The 27,363-nt window shown below is 42.0% G+C and overlaps 1 protein-coding gene across 3 annotated transcripts in view; it reads left to right on the top strand.

The window, feature by feature from the left end:
• SMARCAL1 (SNF2 related chromatin remodeling annealing helicase 1) overlaps nt 1-23,296 on the top strand; it is a 38,973-nt gene extending 15,677 nt beyond the window's left edge. For all 3 annotated transcript variants that reach the window (XM_086751379.1, XM_086751378.1, XM_086751377.1), the window contains exons 9-17: nt 501-566; nt 8,622-8,762; nt 14,396-14,614; nt 15,398-15,468; nt 17,702-17,804; nt 18,646-18,828; nt 20,039-20,139; nt 21,688-21,784; nt 22,158-23,296. In XM_086751379.1, coding sequence (XP_086607505.1) covers nt 501-566; nt 8,622-8,762; nt 14,396-14,614; nt 15,398-15,468; nt 17,702-17,804; nt 18,646-18,828; nt 20,039-20,139; nt 21,688-21,784; nt 22,158-22,364 — 1,188 coding nt within the window. In that variant the 3' untranslated portion in view covers nt 22,365-23,296. The remainder of the gene's footprint in view (nt 1-500; nt 567-8,621; nt 8,763-14,395; nt 14,615-15,397; nt 15,469-17,701; nt 17,805-18,645; nt 18,829-20,038; nt 20,140-21,687; nt 21,785-22,157) is intronic.
• Nucleotides 23,297-27,363: the final 4,067 nt, after the last annotated feature.

Below are 27,363 nucleotides of genomic sequence, written 5' to 3' on the forward strand. Positions count from 1 at the left end.
ATGTCTCAAGTAGGAGGCTATTATCCACCTGGTGAGCCCCATCAGCAGAACAGTTGGATCCTAATTAGATTTTTTTTTTTCCTTATTGTTTTCATTAACCCCTTATTTAGGGAAGTGGCACTGTATAGGCCTCCTATGTTTGCTCCATTTAAAGGACACATAGGGGCAAATAAGTATCAGTTGTGGAAATAGTGTTCCTCTTTATCATTCCCTCTCCAGCCCTTTCTGCTCACTTGTTTGTGGTCATTTGAGATTCATGACTTTAAGGTTTGATTTCTGTTCCGTTTGCTTGAAGCTGCGGGTTTGATTGTAGGAAGCCTGCTACTCTACATGCTGCCTTTTCATTTAGAAATTGATGTGACTATCCCAGTGCTTGAAATATCCTCTGGGATGATAGGCTTGTAATATGAGATAGCTGAGAATATTGGCAATTTGTTTTGTAGCCTGCGGTTGGACTGTGGATCAGAACTGTCTTCACTTTCGTGCTTGTTTTGTTTCAGGATGAATCTCATTTCCTAAAGAACATAAAAACTGCACGATGCCGAGCTGCTATGCCTCTGCTCAAGGTGCGTATGCTGGGTGCCAAACCTCCAGTAGCTAAGATCAGGCTCCTGAAGCAGTGTTGCTCCATATACTAGGTTTTGGAGCCAGCAGCTAAATTCTGTTGTTGTGCAAGTGGAAATTTAGATAATATTGTAGATGCAAGAGGAAAATTTCTCTCTGGCTTAGCCACTTGTCTCCCTAGAAATGATAGATGGTAAGACCTAACAAAAGAACTTCAGAAGCTCCCTTGATCTGATTGTGGTAGTGCCACTGGTGAGTTTTATAGTGATGGGAAAACTTACTGAAGGTATTCAGGTAGAATAGAAAGAATATAGTAATGTCAACATAGCCTGTTTAATGGAGATAATAATTATTGGTTACTTCTTGGCACACAAATCATTGCTGTATATCAAAATGACATTGCCTGTGTCCCTTCCATGGCTTTGGTTTTGGGCTCTATGCTCTTACTGCAAGCTTCCAATGTATTTGTGTGGCTGGAGTTCGGCAGCACTCCTGGTTAAATGTACAGCACTAGTAGGAAGTAACAGAATGTGAGGTTATCAAGACGAGCAGCCCACAGAAGTGAGGCAATATTCAAGTATGCAACAGCAGAAGAAATGTAAATTTTAATGTCTCCCTGTTGTCCTGAGATCAAAGAATCAAACTCTCCCTGGTAGGCTCTAGCAGATTAAAGTTGCAAGTAGTTTCTAGACACTGCAGAGTCTGTACATTAGAACAAGCTAAATGGAGCTCCTCTTCTGCAATTATCAGCAAGCACGTATAAAGAGAAGATTCGACCTGTGATGGCTTTATAGCAACCAACTTTTATATGCAAGATTCTTAATGGCAAGCTGGAGGTGGTTGTCCTTGAATAACTTCATTGTTCTCTTTAAAGGCCTGACTCTTGTCTTTTCTTGCCTTTCAAATCACTTCAGGCTTTTAATGTTTGGAAACTAAGTAGGAGGTCCAATTTTATGAGCAGTTTGAAGTACAATAATTAGGGTGTATGTCTGAAAATGGTGGAAAATAACAAATTTACCTCATTGTAAAATGCTTGAAAAGCAGTCTCATCCTTTCCTACTTGTAGCTTTGTACGAATCGGCTTGTCAAAATTATTTGCAGGCTACAAGATATGAGAGTGAAAGAAAGTAGCTGTTAAGCGAAGGTTAATTGCCTGCATGAACTTACTGAGAATTTACAGTTTTATTTTGTCACATCACTGGTCTTAGAGAATTGAGAACTGTTGCTTCTGAAAGTGAATTTCAGTCTTCTGAAAGCATTAAGAGTTTCATGTTCATAACCGTGCATTATCTCACCTGCAAACAGCATACAGTACCAGATGTTTTGTGTTAAATGTTCTGGTGAATTTTATTCTCCTTCTTGCTCACTGTAACTTCAGAAGTGAGTATTTGCTCTCATAGCCACTCTTTTGCCCTCCTTGCTTTCCAACACAGAGCATTTTGCTCTAAAACAGCCTCTTTGGCAGCTTTGTCATCAACCGCTATTGAGTGATGCAGTTTTCACTACAGGCACAGCAGATCACAGCAATGCTTTCGCATTTGAAAAAACTGCCAAAGTATGAGTTTTCATCACTTGAGTACTGGATTTAACAACTATACTGTATCATCTTTATAGTAAATAGTCAGTGGAGTAAAAACAGGAGTATTTTTGGTTTGAGATTGTTAAATAAGAGATATTGATAAGCATGCTGCTGAAGATAATATTCTTGCTCTTGCCTTCTTTATGTTAAAAGAATTAAAGCAGTACTGCGGCTCTTAGAGACCAAAAAAAAAAAGCTGTATCCATAGGCAAGCTCTTGATAGGTACTCCGTTTCTAGCACCTCAGCCCCTACCTTAAGATCTCAGTGTGAAGCCATGCCAGTGCTGTAACCAGAGCCCCTGGAGCCAACTTGTGCCTTGTCTACCTTTCTAAGAGTTGCCACTTTTAACTGTTGTTAGCATTGTATCACTTCAACCTTTCTGAAATTGCCATAGTTGCTTATATTTCCTGTGAGGTTCCCAACGTTCTAAAGCATGAAAGCTTAGCCTTGAACTGACTTTTGGGGACAAAAAGGGAAAAAAAAACAAAACAAAAAACCCCCACAAAAAAAGCCCCTAAGAAATATGATCCTTGGTCCTTACATGCTACAAAGAATTATGATTCCATAATGACGCTGGACAGATCCAAATTAAAATGTTTCTGAGCCTAAAATGTTTCTGTCACTTCCATCCACACTTAATGGATTTTCTTTATCTTGATAGAATCTGCTCCTGTGACTTCTCCATTTGAATATTAAGTAAAATATAAAAATCGTTGCGAGTGTTTAGAAAGAACTGCACAATAATCAGATGAAATCAATACATTCATAATAAAGATGACTTACCTTGGATATTAATTTTGAATCTGCCTTGTTAGACAGCCAAGCTGAATCTCCACCTCTGAAATATTTAACTCATGGTTACAGCATTTAAAGCCTCACTTTAGTTTTAATATCTGACATTGACCAGTTTTCAAAATGAAGTGGTATTTTTAGCCACTCAGTAATAATTCATCTTTTCCTTCTCTCTTGTATGTATTGCAGAGCAAGTGCGGCATGGAATTGTCAAGCAGGACCATGTATTAAAAATGTGGCCTAGGTTTGTTAATTGGCAACTTCTAGGCATTTTTTTTAATACTAAAAAAAACCCCACAAAATGTGTGTGTGTGTAGCATTCATTATCTTTTGTGATATACTTAGCTGCTACCCTGACAGAGATTTAGGGAGGTTTTACTTGGGAGAGTGAGAATTGCATGCAGAAAGACCTTTTGGTGCACTTTTATAATGGCTGAATGCATTCAATGACCATGCTCGTTACCTGGTAGCTTGGCCCAGGTTGTCATTACTTTAGACACATTGTATGTAGACACATTGTGCTCAATTTATTGTTATTGGATAAAACTTTGAGAGGAACATATAATTAAACAGTGTGACAGAGTGAGTTGAAACAGCAGCAGCAAAATGTTTAGGCCAGACTTCTTATTCCCTTCATGTTCCCAGTGAATGTGCAAGCTTGTGGGTGTGCAGACTTTTACATAGCATCATAGAACGGTTAGGGTTGGAAGGGACCTTTTAAAGGTCATCTGGTCCAACCCCCCTGCAAGGAGCAGGAACATCTCCAGCCAGATCAGGTTGCTCAGAGCCCCGTCCAACCTGGCCTTGAACGTTTCCAGGGATGGGCCATTAACCACCTGTCTGGGCAACGTGTTCCAGTGTTTCTCACCACCCTCAGCATGAAAAATTTCTTCCTTATATCTGCCTCCTTCTATTTTAAAGCCATTACCCCTTGTCCTATCACAGCAGGTACTGCTGAAGAGTTTCTCCTCATCTTTTTTATAAGCCTCCTTTAGGTACTGGAAAACTGCTATATGGGGGAGAATGCTTCATCTGCCTACATCAAACCAGGTGGCAGAGTTTGTACACAGTCTGTGTGCCTCCCTGCAAAATTATGGAGGCAGATGGATTGAAAGATGTAATAGAAAACAGTCCTTTGATGTTTTGATGTGTGGCAAAAATCCTGCTTTCAGGCACAGACAGCTTTCATGCTGGCCAGTCCATGCCTGCAGCTACATGAGATCTGTCCCTAGCTTCATCGTCTCTTATGGTACTCAGAAGAGCTAGAAGTTCCTGTGTTCTTCTTTCCATGCGTATCAGAGTGAGACTAGCCTCATACTGTTGAGTTTCGGTTGAGTCACTGTTGTCAGGCCTGGCTTGTCCCTGCCCCTAATCCAGAGCTGTGGCAGTAATAGGACCTACTTTCACCTTGCTGCTTTTTTTTAGTCTCATGGTTGGGACTAAATTCTCCTGGGTGTACTGACAGTACCAGTTGTTCCCTTTGCCTCTGCCCTGCATCTGCTTCCCTCAGAGGCAGAAAGTGTCATAGTGTTATGCCTTTTGTAAGCGTTTTGTTTTTTCCTTACAAGATTAGACTGGCCCAGAGGCATGAACATAGGAGAGGGAGTATACATGCTACCACTATCCATAAAACAGGACAGTCTCGGGGTGCAGATGAAGAAGAAACAGCAAAACAAAGTTTTTCACTGATCTGTGGTGGGGTCTCTTGGGAGCTGGAGTGAGACAGATTCTACGTCCTTCAGCTAGCCAAAGTGCTGCATGGTCTTTGTTCTTCTGTAATTGCATGGAGTATTGCAAGGCAGTGGAAACTGGGGAAGGTCCCAATGGAACATGGATAAGATTCTTGGAAGCACAACAGTAAGTTTTTTAGTGAAGAACTGGGTTAGAAACTGAGAAATAAAAAGTTGTGTCTAATCAAAGATTCCAGTGGCATAAAATGGTCTTATTCCTGTTGTGCTCCCGATGGGCTTTGTTCCACAACGCTTGGGTAGTGTTACTAATGTGATTGTTCCTATTCAGCTGCTGTTCAGGTTAATAGCATGATGCACGTCCTGATGTTTGCAGAGTTAAAGGTCTTTGTATCCACTATGGAAGTCCAAATACACTGTGTGGCTGGAATCTAATACTCTATACTTTTAATAAAGAGATGTTTAAAAATAATAGGAGGAAATAGGTCAATGCTGAAGGTAGAAGGTGAGGAGGGAACACTCAAATCTCCCTTTCCAGTGGGAAATAAATAGCAGCTGTCTTTAGGTGTTACAAATCCATATGGATTGGATAAATAAGCCTTTGCTTGTTGTCGCCTGCTGAGAGAAGGAACTTCATCTCGAAATTGGAGAAGCTGTGTGCCCTTAAGGCTGCAACTACAGACCGACTCTTCCCTTCCTTCTCCAAGTAGGAAAGTAGTGTAATTTGCTTCAGTCAAAGCTGATCATCACCATTTGACACACAGTCTCTGTCTAGATGTCACTTAAGAATAGGGAAAGGCATTTCTGTTTTTTGGAATAACCACGGTAGAATCATCTTATGAAATGCAGAGCCCTGTCTATCTTACCCAAGTACAGAAACAGACTCCTCAAAACATCAGCAGCTCTTTCCCTTTAGCAAATCTTCTGTTTCATAAGGTGATTATCTCTACTATGTTATGGCCACTCAAATTTTTCCTTTCACAAGATAAGGTATTCTTATGCTGAGCAGTTCAAAATGTCAGAGTAAGCAAAAACTGGGGACACGAGTAATGATACAGCCAGAACCAGCCACACTTACTTTAAAAAGTACATCAGTCTGTTAGCATATGGCAGAGCTGCTGCTGTGAAATTCATTTAAACCAGGGACAGTCATTGTATGTTAATGAGGCTCATTGCATGTTCAATTATTTATTTCTGGCATAACCCCCTCCCACTTCCCCCACTCCCCTTCGAATCAGTTGGGTTCTGGGTTTTCACCTCTAAAGTAGATAAGTGCCATCAGGGGTTACCGTTTCATAAATTATTCTTTGACTTTCAAAAGTGAATGTTGTAAATGTTGTCATGGCTGTGGAATTAATTCTTGCTGCTGTATTGTGTATGCAAGTGTAATGCTACAAAGTCACAGTTGTCTTCTGTTACGTAGTAAATGAGGGCTATGAAACAAGTCTTCACTAGTCAAGTCATCGACAGATTTCTCTTAAGCAATCTCACAAGAAAGTAGCTGTTAGAACAGTCACAAGGACACATGAGAGAGAGGAGTGTGTCTGGAGAAGATTAAAAATCATATCTAAATGCTAACGGTCAGGAAATATGTATCCATTGATTACAGATCTGATTTTGCTAGAAAGTCCTTGCTGGTCACTGCAATCTTATTTTCTGTGCTGTTGTTCCATATTATTCTTATAGACCTCAGAAGAAGGAGGGTAAACTCTTACTCTTGACAGCACAGAAGGTTCAGCAGGAAACAAGAATTAAGCAGAGATCAGCAGAGACTTCTCTGCAGGAGCAAATCTTTATTGGCATCTATTCAAAATGAGTTACCACTAGAAAGAGAGATGTGAATCAAAGCCATTTCTTTCATCCAGAATTTAAGTAAGCCTTCAACACTCCTAAACTTGTCTTCCTAGTTTTTTTGTTTGTTTTTTTTTTTTGTTGGTTTTTTTTTTTTTTTCTTTTTTTTCCTTATTTTCTCTCTTGGACTCCTTCTGTCATAGATTTTAAAACTGAAAGGGACCCTTGGGATAATGAGTTAGACCACCTGTGTTCCACACAATTTTCTGGAATTCATTTCTTCAAGTTCTTCACAGCTCTTGTAGAGCTAGTGTCTTTTGAGGGTTTTAGGTTTTGGTGGTTTGGGGGTTTTTGTGTTTTTAAATTGACTACTGGGAAATTCATGTTCCAGCCTCATCTGGTGTAGCTCCTAGGGAGCACCCTCCAAAGAGCCTCTTCTTTTATGCCTTGAGAATGGCATACAACCTTTCAACACAGCTGGGTTTATGTTGTGTTTAAGATGTCCTTGGTCTTTTCTTGTTTTAGCTTCATCCAGAGTTATTTGAAATAAGCTGTCTGTAATTGCATGACCTCCATGTTGTCTTTTTCCTAGCAGTAGCCTTCTGTTACGCCAGGAGGAAGGAGTTTAATTTGGAGGTTTCTTGCATGTGTGGGACTGGCTTGTCTTGTATTTCAGCAAATTTCTCAGAGTGCTGTCAGTTTACTCCTCAAAGGCTTCGGCAAGCATCAGATATTGTCTAGGTTCTGCTCAGTTGTCCTCCACTGTTACTTTAATTTTAAAAACTGTCCTAACTTCAACTTTATCACTTTGTTTCCTCCTGGGATATGATATCTTTGGCCTCTGTGACTCCTCCCTGTTTTGAGTAGCATAGGCTTGCGCAAACTAACTCTCACCTTCCGACATGTCCAAAAGTCTGATCTCTCCTCTTACTTGGTTCAGTAAATATCTTGCTTTTTTAAATGTTTGTGGGAATTGTCTGATCCTGGTGATGATCACATTTCCTTCTGATTGGTTTAACAGGGATGGAGGGAAGAGGCAAGTTCCACCTTGATTACAACCTATATATAAATATCTGATAAAGAGTTCTGAAATTAATTTCCGGTAGCTGATCTATGAACTCTTTTACCAGCAGATTTGGCTGGCAAGTGGATGAATCAGCTGAATAGATTTGGGTGACTGGTAGATCTCAGTGAAACGATAAAAGAATTTCATTTTCTTTTTCATTTAAATATGAATAAGCTGTTGGTACAGATGTCACTCAAGAACCTCTTTGTTATTTTAATGAACCTGCATTAAACTATGCAGGAAATTACAAGGCATTTGTAATTTAACTACTATATGTGAATTTACAGCAGTAGAAATTCATAGCTCTCATCTACTAATAGAATTAGATAATAATGGAGATATAAGGGTAGAAATGCCTCTTGGAGGCTTTTATGTCTATAGTGTAATTTTTTTTCCTCACTTTTTGGGAGCACCTCGTTTAGATACAGGTTTCCCACCCCACCCACTTCCTGTCTCCACTACAAAACGTTTTACAATCTTCTTATGTGATTTGTATTTATTTATTAACTCACGTTCTAGCATCCATCCAGCTGTGCCTAGAGTTACCGTGGCTGTCAGGTGGGCATCTTCTGGTCCTGCTTCAGGCAGCTTCATCTTTCTCTCCTTGCTAGTAGAATTTAAAAAAAAAAAAAAGAACAAAAAGTAAGAAAAAAATTCTGTTTCTGTATATCTCTTTTGCTTTTGTGAGGAAAACAGTCTGTTTATGGCTTGCTGTGGCAGGTTTATTACAAGAGAATTTATTGTGGAGGTGAGGACACACCTCAGAGTGTGTGTCATTTTCCTGTGACATCTGATGCCAAATGAAATGTTGAGCCAGGGATAAGATATTAACGTGTCTAGTGGGTAAATGCTAATTCAGAAAGTACTGTCGTAAAAATTGATGTCCCCTTCCCTTACAGCATGTGGATGATGAATAAGAAACAATATGGTTTTTCCTGCCTCCTATAAGTTTTAAGCACTGTCCTTGAATGTCTTCAGGCAGTGAAGGCTGAAAGTATCTGTGGAAGGTGAAGTACTCTTCCATTTAGGGTGCTTGGACAATGGCTCTGGGATTTTCTTTCACGACTGGGGATGACTTCTTAGCAGGTTCTGCTTGTATTGTAAGCTGTATGATAACAATGCACCATTTTGCTTTTCCAGGCTGCCAGGAGAGTCATCTTGCTTTCAGGAACCCCTGCCATGTCCCGGCCTGCAGAGCTCTACACGCAGATTGCGGCTGTCCAGCCAGCCTTCTTCCCGCAGTTCCACTCCTTTGGGCTACGCTACTGTGATGCCAGGAAGGTACTTCAGTGGGGGAAGTGGCAGACTGGGACTCCGCAAACAGCAATTTTTAAAAATTTTTTTTTTTTTTTTCAAAATGTAGATACTTTTTCTTTCCTTCCTTCTGTCTGATGTTACACGCTCTTTTTTTTTTAAGAAACTCTTGCTCCAGAGTGAAATTTTGAAAGCTCTCAAGCTGAGGAGCTCTCAGTGCTGCAGTGGTGAGTCTGAGACATGGAGGCAGTAATGCTTCTTGTCAAAATCTGCCCTGAAAGCCACAGAAGTAACAAAAGAAAAGCTAATTAATAAATAAAACTTCTAAAAATGGCCATAGCTGAGGAAAGGAGCCTATTCTGGTAAGAACTTGCCCCCAGAGTGTTTTAAATGGGCAGAGTAACTATGGGGCCTTTAAGCAGCTGCAGGTTTGGGCTAATTGATTAAAAAAAACCCCTCAAACGAGATTCTAGTCTGCTTTAGTAACTGTTTAACAAAGTAAGGCCTCTGTTGCTTGAGATTTTGGATTTTATCCCTCCAGGTAAGTGAAAAAGGAAGACTTGTAGTCCATCTTTGTATTCCTTCCATCCTCTTCTAATTCGGGAAAGGGATGTGGTCTTCAGCATGTCTTGAAAATAAATTAACTTCTCTTACCTCTGCTCAGTTAGCTGCTCAGCAGTGGTTTCAGCAGAGTCATTGAGTCCAGCCACTGAGAGATCTTGGCTTTGCAGAAAGCCAGCATTTGCAGCCATGATGGCAGGTATCTGCCTTGCTCTCAATGTCTGGGCAACTCAGCTGTGCTTGGATTTCCCCTCTCTAGGGCTGCTGTGTGTGTTAGAGCACACACTGCTAAGAGAAGAGCTCTTGTTGCTGCCTGTTGTACAGGGAGTCTCTGGGATCTTTTGTGTTGGTTGCATAGATACAAAAAGGGGAACCAAAGTTCCCCTGAGCTCTGATTTGGAACAAGAGCCCTCTAATTTGGCTTGCTCTCCAGTTTCTCTGGAACAAGCATGTAGCAGTTAGCATGTGGCACAGAATGGCTTGGCAGGGTGAGCATGGACCTGTAGTGTGTTAACTTGATTGCCCTTCTTTGTTGAGTCATCAGTTTTATTTCTTGTGCCTCACTTTCTGTAAGACTGGGCAGTAACTTTCAGGAGAGTGCTTGGAAACACTAAGTGACCATTTCAGTGCTCAAGAATACTTAAAGAAGAACTGAACAGCATCAGTTTATACTGTAAAAATAGTTATAGCTGTTTGTAGGGCTTTTGTGTTTTTTTTCTTTTCTCTTTTTAGCGTAGCTAACATATGCCAAGTTTCCATCAAGAAGATTCATATTGCAGTCTCATATGAAGTTCTCAAGTCCCCTTACCCTAGATCTAAAGGCCCGCTTTTGCTTTCATAGCTAGTGTAGTGCTGCTCTATGTATGTTTGAATGCGCAAGGCAGACGAGCAGTTCATTGGCTTTGGTACTCATATGCCGATGGCATTGATTAAAGTAAGGCCATTTAGCGTGCAGAATCACAGATACGGAACTTGAGTTCCGGACATTTACAGCATTCATGTTAGCAAAGTCCTGGCAGAGAATAAACTTAGTGTTTCTCCATCCATAGCAGGAATCATATGGAGGGAGCGGGCCATGTCTTCTGCTGAGCTTCATTATCTTTGTTGAAAGATTCCTGTCTGAGCAGTGTCCAGAATGCTTCCTAGAGGGAAATAAAGAGATGCAGTTTAATCTCGTTGGTTTTCTGCAGTAAAAAGGAAAGTTGAATTGCAATGTGTGAGTCTTAATAGGTTTGGAGTTTCATAAACCCTTTGAGGGTAAAGTTCTGCGTGACTAGCTGTTGCTTCAATTACGAGGCATATGGACCTTAGGTAAGATGTTGAATTGGATAAAATAAATAAAATTGTTTTGCACAATCCAGGTTGTAACAGTGTGTTCTGTGTAAATGAGTTTTCAACCTACAATGAAACTCAGCATGGAGGTCACAGTCTGTATCAGCTTCCCTTCAAAACCTCTGCAGGGTTTCTAGTACAGTTTTGTTTCTCTGATCTGCCTCTGCTAGACAGTTGAACGTTACTGGTCTTCTCAGTGCTCGCCTGGGACATTTTACTACGGTTAATGTCAGTAAATGATAGAGTGAACCTAGAAAGAAGTTGGTTATCTAGAGAAGAAGTGGAGCTGCTGGAAATGAAGAGATGTGGATAGTATTAGAGGGGAAAATGGAATTGCTGAATATTGGGTTGCCATAGATCTACTCAGCTATGAGTAAATTAAAAGATGTTTTGATGATTGTAGTTGTTCCCTCATGACTTTAGTATGTGCCTCATGTTCCTCTTTGCAGCTCTAACCTGACATTATGTTAAGAGTTACATCCTCTCTGAAGAACTATTGTGGTACTTTTGCTGTCATTACTTAAATAAGTGGTTCTTTCTGTCTTGAAAGTGGCAGCATTGTAAGTGGGGATGGAATTGCACAGAACCAGAGAGGTTTTGCAAGGCTTTTGGGGTCCTGTCAGGATGAAAGATGCTATGTAAAAATGTTTTGGTATTAATAATAAATAATATATTAATATAATAAATCTGATTGCATTATAAAATTAAAGAAAAATTGACAAACTTGAACTATTCAATTTAAATCTAAACCTGACTAGTTTCTGTTTGAAGAGAATAGATTTTATGATAGAAAATTGCTAAAATCTGGCAGAAAAAAGAAAAGATATAAAATAAGTTTGTCATTTTGTAATTCAACCTCCCAGCATCTGTACTCTTAAAAATGCAGCAAGTGAAATGTCACCTGCTTATTTACAAAATATCTCAAGTCTGTTTCCCAAAATACATGCTGTGAATTCATTTTTCAAACTGGGTGATGTTGGCAAATATTAAATAATTTCTATCTGAACACATGCTCTGAATTTGTAAGAGTTTGGCAGGTTCTGCTAACAGTGTAATAAGTTTACTGACTCATGTAAGATGCTGTAACACTTTGGTAAGAAAATCAGTTGAATGCATTTGATCTGGAATGTTACGGATCAAAGCCAGATGTGTATTTTAGCAAAATAAATGTCCCTCTTTTTTTCCCCTCTCCTATTGTGGAAAATAATATACTAAAGTCTACTTTAATAATTACAATTTTTTTTTTATCACTAGCTAGGTGCAGCACAGAACTAGCGTATTTCCTTGTTTGCAAATTGTTCCTGTCACCATAAAAGAAATATAGTAATCTGAACATATTGTAGGGATTCTGCCTGTGTATGTTTTTTAATATCACAGTAGATAGTATGTTGGTTCTGTTTATCCCTTGTTCTTTCAGTTGTGATGATGTTACTCTTCTGAAATGAGTTGTACTATGTGGACATAAAACATATGTATCGCTTGTTATGGAAGTGGAAAGTGGAAAAGCATGGGCTGCACAGGTAGAATGAAGTGGCCTGAGGAGAGTGTCCAGGCCTTGCAGCAGGTCCTGCTCAGCAGCTTCGTGTTGATCCCAGCTGCTTAGCTACCAGCACTCTGAGCGGTGTGGGCAGAGGGCTTCTGAGGCTGGGTGCAGCACCCAGTGGGTCCTTCTTGGTTTTGTACATCTGCTCTGCTGGGCCCACAGATCCTGAAGAAATGCGGAAAGGGGGCAAAAAGACTGGGGCTCAGTACTGTTAGCTCTTGTGCAGCATGCCTAAAGCTAATAAACCCAGCTAGACTTGAGCCAGCTTTTCACAGACCTGAGGAATGTATCTGCATTGCGCTCCTGGTTTCAGGGAAGCAGGGCAGTAATGCCTGTGTTGGCTTTTTGAGGGCTTGGCTAATTAGGTCCAGGTGGGCTTATTACCTCTAGTTGTGTACCAGTGTGCTGTTGACAAAGCCAGGGTTTTAATTCTATGGGATTTGTATCTAGATTTTGAATTGTTTCCTGCTTTAATGAACAAACTGTAGATAATCAGATGGTACCATAATTATGTAGGAGTAGATTAAGTCAAATGAGTTTTAATGGTGGCCATAGGTGACAGAATATGAAGTCAGTTAATGGTTCATGTCAGTACAGCATGGCAATAGAATTGCATATTGTCCTGTTATGCCTCAATCCGAAGTAGGAATGCTCACTTACAGATATCAGAGAGGTTTTAATTGCCTGTAGGCTGTTTGATTCCTCCTCTTTCTGTCTCATAGCATGTTCTCATCCCTGTTCTGTCAAAGCACCGTTCCTTAATACAGTCAGTAATATGACTAACCTCATAGCTGGTATGATTTATTTTTTGTCTCATGCACTCTAAGGGAGGATGGAGGGTGCAGTTAATACTTTGGAGCTTTTTTCCAATTTTACTTCCAATTCTGTGTTGCAGCATGTTTCTCCTGGGGAAGGGAAAAAAAAAAAAAAGGATTTTTAAGGTTTAATCTATTTTAGCAATTAACGTGGCACAATGAGAATGGAGCAGCAGATCAAATGGGGAGGTGCTGAGGCTCCTCACATCTCCGTTGTGTGCAATTCAGGAGGGTGTATATATACATATGAAGGGGGCTACCTTGGGTTGTTGTTGTTCCAAGACCAGTGGTTGTATTTTGGGGTTTTTTGGTGACACTGCTAGTAAGACTTGAAATTAGAGCTGTGAGGAAGATTTCTGCTGTCCCTTTGCCTTGGTTTTCAGTATTACTGTAGCTGTATTTTATTTATTTATTTATGAAACTTCAGAAGAAAAATATTTCTTTATCCTTTAAGTCAGCATAAAAACCTATTGTACTCCTGTCCAAAACAAAGTTGTTTAAATATGTTTCTTCTGCAGAATGTACCAATTTTGATGCTACTGTTTGTCAGCTTAGTTGTTCTTTCCTGGAGAACAAACAATAGGCTGTGGAGTTACTAGTAGAAGTGATGAGCTGAGATTAATTGAACAGATATATATTGTCTGCACACAGGATCTCAGAGGATAGAGCAGGTTCAGAGGCAAGTCCTTCAAGGAAGAGTAAACGGAAGGTTTGTTTCAGAGGAGCTTTGAAGTGATGATGTTTTGAAGAGACAATGCTTGGAGTGATATATTTTGGGCCACAATTTATTTGTAATTTGCTTGAGTCTGAGCCAAACATGATAATGGCAGACACAGAGTATGTCAGGAAGCACATCAAGGGACAGGTCATAGTGGAAAGCAGGCAGTTTTGACCTAGTATTTACTAGGCATATCAGACAAGTGTAACATCTCTGTGAAGGCATGTGGGTTAAGGATGTTTGTCCTCATGCTGTTAGAGAAGATTTTTTTTGTCTTTCTCTGTTCAAAGCTGAGATAAATGTGTGTGCATAGAACTGCAGTGAGTTCTGTCAGCCTGCCCAAAGCCGCAGGTGGAGAGCAGAAATACCTTGCTGTGTGAGGATGAATACCAGGGCACAGTGCTGCAGTAGGGATCCCTATCATGCTGTGTAGTCTTCTTCCCTGCACCTCTCAGAGCACTTGTAGATAGGAAAAAGGGACATTTATAAGTAACCTTCTCATGCTGGGTGGATTAGTTTTTGTACACTTTTATCTTATTGCCATTTTTGTCAAAAATCTCTTCCTACTGACGATTAAGTTCTTGCCTTGTCCAATTTCCCTGGAGGTTTATTCTCTTCTTGGATCGCCTGCAGACCAGAAGAGTCAGTCTTTTGTAAGTTTGACACTGATAACTGCTTTGATCTTTCCCAGATGCCATGGGGCTGGGACTACTCTGGATCATCCAACTTAACTGAACTGAAAATTTTGCTGGAAGAGTCAATCATGATCCGACGTCTGAAATCAGATGTGCTTTCCCAGCTTCCAGCCAAGCAACGCAAAATGGTTGTGGTGGCTCCTGAAGGCATTAGTGCAAAGACCAAAGCTGTCTTGGCAGCTGAAGCAAAGAAGATGGCCAAAGGATATAAAAATGTAAGTTAGAAACTGTTTTCATGATGAGCCATTGGTATTTCAGGTAGCTTTATTTAAAAACATCAGTGGAAAAACAGTACTCTGAGGTCCAAGGAAAGTCAGAGCCACACCTCATCTGAAGACGCAGTGGAAGGCTATTGAAGGGGCAATTTTAGATGAACATACAACATAATCAAAACAGCTCAGCTTTTTTTCCTTTTGATTTATGTGGTCTACTTTGTCCCTTTGTGTGAAATACTATTTCCTCTCTCGTTAGACCTTTCTAATTGTCTTTTGTACCTCCTGCCTCTGTACTTACTCTTCTGTCTTGCCTTGTAATCCCATTCACCCTACAAACACAGCCTTGCTGAAGCTGCTTTGTGAACACAGCAGGAGCCAAAAATGTGAAGAATGTATTTTTGCTTTTTTTGTTTGTTTTTCTTGTATGGACAGCAAATGCATGTTCTAGGCTTCTAGATTGCTAATACAGTTCACTAAGAACTTAGGAGTTTTTCCTTGCCATTTTAGTTGGGAAATGCTTTCTCAACTAAAACTGTGTTTGTGATATGCTTGTCATCCAACTTGTAGGAGTTGAGTAGGAGGTAGGAAGGGAGGTGTGTGAGTATCTGCCATGCTCAGTGGCAAGTAGGAGACTTCCCCCTCCAATCCCCTTTTGTTGTGCATTTTTAGGCTGTTTTTCTCCTAGCAAAGTGTTTATTGGCAGCCTCAGACATCCCAGATCTGTAAGCACGAAGAAGAAAAGGCATTTCTGAGACTCACGCTTATTTATCTTTCTCCCTGCAGAAACAACAGGAGAAGGAAGCTCTTCTCCTCTTCTACAGCAGAACAGCAGAAGCTAAAATCCATTCAGTCGTGTAAGCTGCATGTCATTGCTTCATTCTTGCCTAGTAAAATGTGTTTTTCCGCTGAGAACAGGAAAACGGTGCCTTAGAGATAACAGTGCAGGGACATGAAGCATAGCCTCAAGCCAGCTTAGAAAAAATTGATTTTAATTACAATGCAGTAAATGTTTTCTTCTCTCTGAGTTCTTAGGCTGAATAAGTCTTCTGATTTCATTCCAGATATGGATCTAAACTGTCATTTGAACCATCTAAAATTACTTGGTGTTTGGGGCTTGGATCACGTTCCCTGTTCTGGACTCTCTTTCAGTTTAAGGAGGGGAGGAGTAATGAAACTAAAAGTATCAACAGAATTTGAGAAAACAAATGCTATAGTCTTGCTGCAGCAGGAGCCCTGAGCTGAAAAGTTTATGAGATGGGCTGAGCTTTAGTTGTAGCACGCTCTAAGGATGTCACAGCCCCTACTAAAGTTCTTGGCTTTTCCACAGAGCTCACGTGGGACCTCAGTAGCAAAAGCTGTCTATCATAGGTGTGCTTTTAACTCTATCTTCCTTAGGAATAATTTCCTTCTGTGACTTTCTGTGCCCTTTCATCTTTAGCCTTTTGCTGGGACTGCAAAGGAGTTGCTTTAGGTCATATAGCATGACTTTTTAACAAGTAGTATGCTAATATGAAAACAGTTTACTTTTCCACAGCCCTGTGTGCTGTGTGATTTCACAGTCTCAGACCTTGCTGCAGAATCTGCCTGTTTGGCATAGAACTGCACTTCAGAGTCCCAGCACTCATTTCTGTAGAAGAGTTTCTTCCTTTCATGTTAGTGAACAGTTAGAAGACTTTCTTCCTTTTATATTCAGTTGCAAGTGTGAACTGAATATAAAACCATGAAGTGCTGTTTACTTGAGACTCTGGTAGGAACAAGTGTCTTTTTCTTTTTTTTTTTTCTTTTTTTTTTTTCTTTTTTTTTTTTTTTTTCCCCCAGGGTTTAGTAGCATTTAAAATACCACTTCTTATAAGCTGCTAATGTACAGTACCATCTAGCTAATGGTACTGTCCTATGATCATCAGCACCTCCCATGTCTTACCCTTGATGACAGTCTTCCATTGCTTCCATTGAAATGACTAGCCATTTGTTAAATGCAATACGGGACTGAGATATAAAATAATTGAAATGGCCTCTGCTTGCGACACTGAATGCTCACTTTGGTATTTGTTTTGCTTTAAAATCCATCAATCCCACGTCTCTTGCAGATTTCTTTGTCAAATTATATTGTCACATAATTGGGGTCTGAACATCACAGAACCCTGGGAGCTGTCTGCAAAGCAGTGATATGTCTTAATTTAGCGCTGGAAATCCCGCTTAGTGTTTTCTGACAGTTGCTGCTGACCTAAGCTGTGTTGTATTTAGCACAGAACTTGATATTCCTAATGTTTGCAATAACTTTGTTATTCCAAAGAGAAGATGACATTTGTATCATCTGTTCTGATAGCTGTTACTATACTTAGTTACAAATTTTAGGCTTTTAGGTGTTTTTCAGGCTCTAGTTGACCTGATTGTATCACCAGTTACTACAAAGAAATGGATTCTGTAGTTCAGCTCTAAATCTGTGGCAAAAGCTAGATGTTTTCATTTAATTAACGCTGCTTACCTGCATTTAAAGGGAGTCTTGTTACCTTTCATTGGTCATTAGCCTGTATGCATATGGATAATTCATAGAAATAGCTGATGTATTTAGATTGTTAAGCTGTAGTAAATTGTCAGTATGAACCCTTGCAAGAAAAGCTATTTTTAGGTGTTTAGAGACTTTTTCTTCTAAAAGAAAAACAGTCCTTAGTATACATGGAAATGATAATTGTATACAGATTAGCTTAGTGTACTGTGATTGTGCAAAAAGTTAGAAATACAGAAGCGTGAACAAGATTGTCAAATAAGCATAGATGACCTCTAGTTCATTGGTCTGGGATGCCGTGTTTCAAGGATATAATAAATTGATTGAGTCTCATGTATAAATGTAGGCAGCTGTCCAGCTCTGGTGAAGAAAAATGAGTGAATTTTCCTGCAATGTCGTCTTTTGATCTGTAGGAGGCTTGAGTTGCTGCTTGCATTTTACTGCAACTTTTTTATGCTAGCCTATTTCCTAGTTTCTGTGTATAGATGAACAGTATCTTTAAAATTTGTTGTGAGCAAAGCCTGTATTCTTTCAGTGTGTAATTTAGAGTTCTGGATTTTATTTTTCCCTCTTTCATGTAGAGAATACATCCTGGAGTTACTGGAAAGTGGGAATGATAAATTCCTGGTGTTTGCTCATCACAAGATAATGCTGGATGCAATAGTTGCAGAGCTGGGGAAGAAAGTAAGTAATTGGTTGAATCATCTTAACTTTATCACTATTCTAGCTTCAAAGCTATTTAAAAGCTCACCAGAGTTATGGCTGCTCAGTTAGTTTGTAAAAGTTAGTGGCAGAGATAATTTCTACTTGCTGTGCTTCTGAATGTGCCCTTCACTGAGGGAGCTGAGCTGTCAGGGTGAATGCCTCACAGTATGCACTTTGTATTAGCTGAATGGCTTTTGTTGTATTTAATTTTCTTTAATCTCCATCGTCTGCCCTGGAGCTTGTGAATTCTTGGAGGAGTGTTACTCTGTGTGGCCATCTCTGCTCTGGCCTCCTGGCTTTCCTCAGAGAAGGAGGATGTAACAACCCAAGTTCAGCTATGGCTGCCTGCCTTAATCTCCATGCTGCTTTTACATTTTTGAACTGGGATACTGTAGGGGCACTTGATAGACCTGCCAGTCGTCTCTCTTACTTCGAAAGTGTTTGGCTATTTATTCACATGAGACTTCCACGGGTGCCCCTAAAGAGTTCCGGGTCATGCTGGGGCAGTGTGAAGGATGGTTTAAGTTAATATTCCAAACTATAAACCACAGTGGCAGTAGTGACTTTGCTACCTCTGTGGCAGCATCCTCCAGTAGACTGGACACTGAAGTGTTACGGACCTGCATCACCTAAGTTTGTCATGCCTCTTCTGAGCCTACCACAGAGCAACTGAGAGGTGTAGGATCCCATCTCCTCCCATCACAAACAGGGGAAGACTCAGAGGTTGGGAGGTTGTAGCAGCTGTAACATCAGCACATAGACAGTGTTCAGAAAGGGGACACAGGGCCTCTAAAAAGTATCTTCTTCTGCCTTTTCACAGCATGTTGAATACATTCGTGTTGACGGCTCCACACCTTCAGCTGAGCGGCAGTCTCTGTGCCAGAAGTTCCAGTTCTCAGAGAAGCAGGTTGTGGCTGTCCTGTCCCTCACTGCTGCAAACATGGGCCTGACATTTTCTGCTGCGGACCTGGTGGTGTTTGCAGAGCTCTTTTGGAATCCGGGGGTATGTTTCCTGGTGGTGACAGCGGATAGATGCTCCCTGGAGAGCAGAAACATTGGTGCTTGGAGGAGATGTAATGGGCAGGGGACTTTCTGTAGAGTTTTTCTTTCTTTTTCTGATGACTACTTGTCTGTGCGTTCCCAGATACCTGGGCTTGAATGAGTAAGGCTAGTTACCCAGCTTGTTGACTGGAGAACATGGAGTGAAAGGGAAACATGCTCCTCTTTAACTTGATAGAACTCTCAACAGTTTGCCCAGTCAAGACCTGAAAGGGTCCATTATCAATGCTGACCCTGTACTTCTGAAAAATGATCGGTGCCTTTTGGGAACCCAGTGCACTAGATTACTTCTTGGCTTAGTCTGTGTTTGAGGATGTGGGTGTTAAGAGGATCCAGCACATGTACAGGCTGGGTGGAGAATGGATCGAGAGTAGCTCTGAGGAGAAGGACCTGGGAGTACTGGTGGATGAGAAGCTCAACATAAGCCAGCAATGTGCCCTTGCAGCCTGGAAAGCCAACTGTGTCCTGGGCTGCATCAAAAGAAGTGTGGCCAGCAGGCTGAGGAAGGTGATTCTTCCCCTCTACTCTGCCCTCATGAGACCCCACCTGCAGTACGGTGTCCGGCTTTGGGGCCCCCAACATAAGAAGGATGTGGACCTGTTAGAGCAAGACCAAAGGAGGGCCACAAAGATGATTAGAGGGCTGGAGCACCTCTCCTGTGAAGACAGGCTGAGAGATTTGCGGCTGTTCAGCCTGGCAAAGAGAAGGCTCCAGGGAGACCTTATAGCAGCTTTCCAGTACCTAAAGGGGGTCTGTAGAAAAACTGGAGAGGAACTTTTGACAAGGGGTAATGGCTTTAAACTGGAAGAAGGTAGATTTAGATTAGACATAAGGAAGAAATTATTTCCTGTGAGAGTGGTGAGGCACTGGAACAGGTTGCCCAGAGAAGCTGGGGATGCCCAGGAAGTGTTCAAGGCCAGGTTGGATGGGGCTTTGAATAACCTGATCTAGTGGAAGGTGTCCCTGCCCAGAGCAGGGGGATTGGAACTAGATGATCTTTGAGGTCCCTTCCAACCAAAACCATTCTATTCAAACTCATTTCTATGAGAAATAGTCACAAAGCACAAGAAACAAGATCCTCCTGTCCTCTGATGCTTACACCATTTCTTAGATGTTGCAGCTCTTGCTTTATTTTGTCCCGTTTTTATGTCAAGGTTTTGATCCAAGCAGAAGATCGGGCACATCGAATTGGACAAACCAGCTCCGTTAATGTTCACTACCTGGTGGCTAAAGGCACAGCAGATGACTACTTATGGTAGGAAGTGAGAAGGATGTTCTCCTGCTACCTACTTTCACTGTTTGTTCACATACGTGATGTGAGGTGCTTAATGTTAGTGCTGATTTCCACAGCCTGTGAGGGGAGGAGCAGTAACTGCCAATCAGGGCAGCTGTGAGCTGGTGACATGGCCTGGCCACAGTGGACATAACTAAATGGATGGCAAGCAAAAGGAATAAAAGTAGTTATCTGACAAAGAAAGGGCTGTTGGGAGAAATTCTGGGAGAGTCGATGCATCTAAAACCTTCACAGCCTTTATATAAGGTGAAGGAATTGTCTTAGATGCAGCCCGGAGCACTCATGTGCTGTGGTACCGTAAAGTGCTGAGTACTTTCAAGCAAAATCAACAGACACTGGAGATGGTTGAGTGTATTGTGGGTCAGGTCTGAGGAGCAATCTGACTGCTGAGTGCTGGGACAGGGAGTTGTGGTAGAGGACTGCACTGCTGCTTTCCTCTTGCCCTTCAGTGAGCCCTTCGGATGGATTAAAGAAGTGCTACTGACCCACCTCTGGAGAGTTGTGGTCTGAGCCTTCCTGGCTGCAGTGAGAGCTACCAGTGGACACTGGTCGTTAGGGCTGGGGAATCTGACATCCTGGGAAGGAGAGGATCTCCTTAGTGCTGCAAGGGAACTGACCTGCAAATGATGAAAAGAAATCATCCACCAGCTGGTTCATTTAAAGTCCAAAATTACATCTTTATTACCTTGTTTAAAGGAACAAATGAACTAAGTGAACTTGTGCAGTTCCCAGAATATCATGATGGCAAATAATTACAACCCTACAATGCAGGGATCTGGAAACTGATGCATTGCCCACATTTCATGGAAAGTTAATGACAGTAATTCTGCCTTTATTTGTGAAATGCTGTCCGTGCAGTCATTAATGCTTAATGGGAAGGAAATATGGCTCTTCAAAGAAGGACAGTGACATTCTTTTTAAAGGCAAGAAAAAAAGCAAAACGACAAGGCTATTTGGTAAATGCATTAATTGTGCTGTGGCCTTTGCTTCTTTCAAAGTTTCCACTCTGCAAGTGTGGTTGGGACCTCTCTGCCTCTTGGGCCAATGATGGATTCTTCCTCCTGGAGTACATCAGGAGATACCCTAGAAATGCTGATGTCTCTGTTGGTGGGGATTGCATTGCTTGCCTTGGAGACTGAACACACAGGCTATTGGGACTCCCTTTAGCTGCATCTTCTTGTTCTGACTTCATGCCATTGGTTTTGTCTCAGTCAACTAATTTCTCTATTGGATATGTGTGTTCTCCAAATATTTATAGCCTGAAATCCTCCTCTTGTTATTTATTTAAATTGGATTGATACTTATTTAAATGGGATTGATTGATATCCCAAGCCAGCATATAGTCATCATAAACAAGATCAGGCTAGGTTAAGGAACTAACAAGCTTTGGTAGAAAAGCCATCTTTATTTACCTAGTTATTTATCTTTTTTCACCTACGCATAGTAAATGACACAGTGTCCTTGCATGATATTTTCTTCCTTTTAGTAATACCTGTTTATCTCTCCTAGGCCAATGATTCAAGAGAAAATCAAAGTGCTAGGGGAAGCTGGTCTTTCAGAAACAGATTTCTCCAAAACAGCTGAATCCACTAATTACTGCCCTAAGGTAACTGACCTGAAAGAATATAGATGGTCCATGGGAGAGGCTGAATGGGCTTTGGCTTGTGTACATCTAGATGGGCAGCAGATTGGCAGGCTGACCTTAACCTGTTCTGCCTTTAATGTCACAGACCAGATTCTCCTGCTCCTCCTAGGATCCATGCCTTCACTTGGACTCTCCACACAGAGTTCCCAAACCTGCTGCATGCAAGGAGACCTGATAGCCTCCATAGCATTATATTTATCTTTGAGATATATGTGTGTATGTGTGATGTGTATACACACATGTGCACTGTCTTGGGGTAGTGCCTTCTGTTCGTTGCTCGCTTTGTTTTTATATGACAACGTGTATGCAGATTCTGTCTTTTCTAATATCTCAGACAGATCCAAAGCAGAAGACCATCTACGACCTTTTCCAGAGGACCTTCTCTGAGAGCAGAGATGACATTGATGAAGCTTTGCTTTTGGAGGCAGCTGATGCTTGCTGTGAGTTTGACTCTGGCAGTGCCTTGCAAGGTACAGAAGGAGACACATGTTCAGCGAGTTCCCCCAAAAAGCGGCGTATTGAGGAGTTTTTTAAAGTGTAATGGTGACAGCAAAAAGAGAAGGTGGCTAAGATATTTTTTTAAATTAAAAAAGAGAAAACAAAAGCAATCAAGTATTATTTTTTGAGTTTTTGAAAACGAAAGACTTTCAGTTTTCTGTATCTGTGGTGTGTTTCATCTCAAAGAATGAGAAGTCAATCTGACAGCCTGACAGATGAGCAGTGCATACCTGGCAGCCTGCAGGTTTTGCAGTCCTGGTTTTGCTGATGACTGAGTGGCCATCAGTAAGCAGCATGCTGCTTTGTTTCACCATGTCAGCTTCCACAGTTGTTTTGTTTAAAAAGCAGATAATGGTTGTCCATCCACAAGGCAGAAGTGCTGTGAAAACTAACTTCTCAGCAGCTGCAGAGTGCTTTTAACAACCAGTGTCCCATCTCCAAGAATTTTAGTGTGTATTTATAGGAGTCAGTTGACTGGGAAAATTTGGCCCTTACTTGGGTCACTCACAAACTGGCTCTCTGGTGTTCAGTTTGGCAGTGAGGAGAACAAGATCCAGACAGATCTTGATGTTTTGCGGACGTGGCGGAGAGGAGGGAGAGCCTCAGATTTTTCTGTGCAGAGCAATCAGTACCTTGAAACTAAATGATATAACTGTCTGCTAGGAGGTGTGTATTGCCTGTTAGGCACATGTCTGCTGGAGCACACTGATCTCTGGCCTCATCTGCAAAGCTTTGGGATCTGCTCCATGGCACGTGCTTCTTGTGTCAGTGGAGAATGAAGCTTGTGCTGACTGCCAGGGATTAAGCCTGGCTGCTCAGGAAGGGGGAGGTGTGTGTATTTTCTTCAAGACTTGAGATTGATTTCCACAGATAAGTGAGGAGGGGGAACGTGCAGATTTCTGCTCTTGTTTTGTAAGAAACTAATTCTGGACTGAGCTGTTTAAATAAAAAGTTGTTTTAAGTTGTGGTTCCCAAGCTTTTGGTACTTCAACTTTCGAAAGGGAAACTCCCATGATACTCACTTACAGATGAATCAACAGCTACTTCCATAAGACATTTAGGCTGGTACCCTTGGACCTGTTATATGGTCCCATTGCAGCTCTGTGCAGGTTACGCTGAGAATGCCAAAAGCAGCACTGTTCCTTGGTGCAGTGATTAAAATGCCTATTTTTGATTTGTGATAGTCTCTATCATCCTCTCAGCCTTGTGAACTTGGAGACCTGAACTACCAGCCTTGGTGCCACCTGAGCAAACCCACTCTTTGGTTTCTTTCAGGAGCTTGTGACACATTTGCTGTCTCTTGGGCTTGGCGTTATTCCACTTCATGGCAGTGATGCCTCTGCAAAATTCTAGAGGCCACTTCTGATGTGGGCTTGATGTAAAGGCAGATGGCTTTGTTTATCACAACTGGTCTTTTCAGGTATCTCTGCATGGCTGGTTTTTTTTTTTGTTTTTTTTTTTTTTTTATGTTGCCAGTGCAGTGTAAGGTGATCCCAAATTAATGTCTTTCATGCTTCTGGTCTTAGCTCATTTCCAAGTATCTTCTTGGATACCTGTTCAGCAGATGTGACCAGGGAATACATGTTTTACAGCCATAATCTGTAGAGAAGGGTGGGGGAAAAGCAAACCGAAGGCTTACATTTAGCTTCTGGAGGCTAGCAGCTAAAATGCTGTGCAGGTGGCTTGTTTGGCTATGTGCAGATACCAGACACTAACAAAAAGCTGTCTCCTCCACAGTTGAGGATGAAAAAGTTTGTGCTACAAGATCAACCTGATAATAACTGGGATGGTTTTTTTTTCCTGCATTAAACGGTTTGATTATCCTGTTTTCAGCAAGTGTCGTCATGGAAATGCCCTGCGGGCTGTGTGTGCAGTAGTGCTGGGTAGAGACTTGCTTTTCATTCATGACGGCAGAAGGTGCTTTAGCGTGTGTAAAAGTGAAGAGGAATAGGACCAGGGATCGCGTGACTGGCCAACTGGAAGAAATGCTTTATCTCTGGATTTGAGACAGGGAGCTAAACATAATTTCTCTTTCTCTAGCAGCTGGCCAGGAGATAAATACACACTTTTTTTGGCATTTTAAAATGTCTTTCTTCACACAGAGTATTTAATCTGTTTCTAGGCTTGTGATCTTTCTATTTGCAGAAAGGGTTGTTCTGAGTAAGGGGTGAGAAATGTTGCTGTCTGCCTACTGAAAAAAAAAATGGAAGATGTTATTTGTACACTCATATTGTCATCTCCTACAGGAGTAATTCTCTTCCTCCTTGTAAAGCTACAGCTACTTCAAAACAGTATTTTTCTGACATCTACTGAAAGTACCCTTGGAGAATTCTGCTTCTCATAAACTCAATTTATGTTATCCATATATTGATAAATCCCAGCCCTGTTAGAGGAATGCTAGGTATACTCTTTCTTTGTTAGGGCCCATAAAATCTCAGCTGGCTTGCTGCAGAGTTACAAAGGCTTTTCAAGTCCACTTGAGACTCACTTTATCCTTACTAGATGAAAAAAGGGGAGAAGAATCTTGCAGGAAAGTGCTTTTAGGCATTACATCAAGGGATTGGAAAGACTGTGCAGGCCTTAGCCCAATTATTAATTACACCATTAGTCTGTCATTAATATGATGAGGAGGTGGTTGGGCCGCTGCCAGCAGGCTCGGACAGGATCTCCAAGGCTTGCTGATGAGAACTTGTACAAGATGGTGTGCAGGTTGCCAGTGAGACCCGCATGCAGTGCTCTTGGGAACACTCACACATGCCCAGCGAAGATGGCATAACTAACTTTTTGGCATTATCTAAAGCCCAGTAAAGGGAAGGACCCATCTGACTGGATCTTGGAGCATCTTACTGTGAGTGGATGCCTGCTTGTACACCTGTATCTGTGCTGTCGCCCATGTTAGAGACAGGCATGTTTGCAGGAAGGATGCCAAAGCAGAAACAACAGGTAATACCTGAACAGTAAAACGGAGCAGTTCAAACTACGTCTTCAGCACACAAAGCTGGCCAGCCTGGAGCATGCGGAAGAGTTGAAGGTGGTGGACTGTCGAGGCAAGGCTTTTGAAGCTGTGCTGGCCTGTCTGCATCCACCCATCAGCTCAGTCACCTGGAAACGTGCATTTATTTTGGCAGTGCTGGGAATGGCTGCCGTCTGAGGGGGCTGCGTTTGGTTGCTGGCAGAGCTGTTGAATACTGTTAGATGAAGGGTATGACCATACGCTGCACTGTCACAGTGAACTTTAACTCTGTAGATACAGACTGGAGAATAGCAGTAGATCCTCTGTCCTAGATGTGTTGGTTGACAGTTTTGTTGGGTTTTATTTCACCAAATAGTCACAAAACAGCAAAAGGAACTTTTTATTTTCTTTTTTTTTCCCCTCCTTTTAATATTTTGGTATTGAAGATGTCTCCTGTGAGTCATCATTATGATGACTGGATCTTCAGATGAGGATCTGAAAAGGGCAAATATATTCCTAGGATGTATTGAGTGAGATCTTGATTCAACAGAGGGAGATATAAATCATAGAATAGAATAATAGTATCATATTTAAGATCATCAAGTCCAATCGCAAACCTAACACTGCTAAGTCCAGCACTAAGCCATGTCCCTAAGCATGACATCTGCACATCTTTTAAATACCTCCAGGGATGGTGACTCAACCACCTTCCTTTGCAGCCTGTTCCAGCGCTTGACAATGCTTTTGATGAGTAATTTTTTTTCCTAATATCCAATCTAAACCTCCCCTGGTGCAACTTGAGGGCATTTCCTCTCATCCTGTCACCTGTTAATTAGGAGAAGAGACCAACACCCACCTTGCTACAACCTCCTTTCAGGCAGTTGTAGAGAGCAATAAGGTCTCCCTTCAGCCTCCTTTTCTCCTGGCTGAACAACCCGTTTCCTCAGCTGCTCCTCATAAGACTTGTGCTCCAGACCCTTTTCCAGCTTTGTTGCCCTTCTCTGGATGTGCTCCAGCACCTCAATGTCTTTCTTGTAGTGAGGGGCCCAAAACTGAATACAGTTTTCAAGACCTAAAGCCCTGCTAAGCCCTCATCTGGAACAGCGCTCTGGCCCAGCAGCTTCCCAGGAGAACTCACTTGGATGAGGGGAGAGCTTGCGGGGATGATCGGGGAACAGGGAACCTAGCACGACAGAGTGGATTAAAAATGTGAGTGTTCAAACTCTCAGGGGAAGAGCCAAGAGGGGATGCAGCTCCCACCCGTAAGCATCTCTGAAAGTACAGACCCCTGTCAGAGAAAGACTAATGTAGTGGCAGGATATGCTCCAGTCATTAATTCCCCACTAATTAAATAGACTGCAGATGAGGAGGAGGGCTGTCATGGGGCAAGGCAGCCAGGGTGGGTATGGGGCTGTCACGGGAGGAGAAGCACCTGCAAGAAGTACCCAGGGATGGTTTCTCCAGGTGGGGGCTGGAGGGGATGAGCTGGAGCTGGCTCTGCGCGTTAGAAATCTCTGGGGCTAAGCGGATCCCGTTGAATGGCGGTTAACGGGATGCGAATGCCGTTAGCAGCACTGCAGCGCGGCAGCGTTGGCGCACGTTTCGCTCACCCGCGCCAGGTCCGAGCGGCACGGGAGCCCTGCTGGGCCCTGGCCCCGCGCGCCTCCGGGGTTGGGCTGGCGTGGTTTACAATTAGAGCTCATCCTCATCAATCCACCTATATTTTTAAAATTCTTATTATTTTTAATCCCTTCTGCCGCTCCGATCTGGTTTGCTGTTGTTTTTTTTTTTTTTTTTTTTTAATTCTGACATCTACCTTCTACGTATTTTGACAGAAGACGAGGTGAGTGAATGCCACCGCTTCTCCCGTCCTGGCGCGGCCCCGGCTGGCAGCCCCGGGGCCTGCGCTCCACCATCCTGCGCCTCCGGGGCTGCCGCACCGCCCGGGTTTCAGAAGAGCGGCGGCACCTTCCCGCACGGCGCTGCAGGCGCTAGGTAACGCCGCTGTCACGGCAGAAACGCGCCCAATTTAAAGCGCGACCACCCAGCTGCGCACCGCCGCGCTGCAGCCCCTCCCGCCGCCGGCCCC

Source organism: Chlamydotis macqueenii, chromosome 6 (assembly GCF_036417535.1).
Source record: "Chlamydotis macqueenii isolate bChlMac1 chromosome 6, bChlMac1.mat, whole genome shotgun sequence".
NCBI lineage: Eukaryota > Metazoa > Chordata > Aves > Otidiformes > Otididae > Chlamydotis > Chlamydotis macqueenii.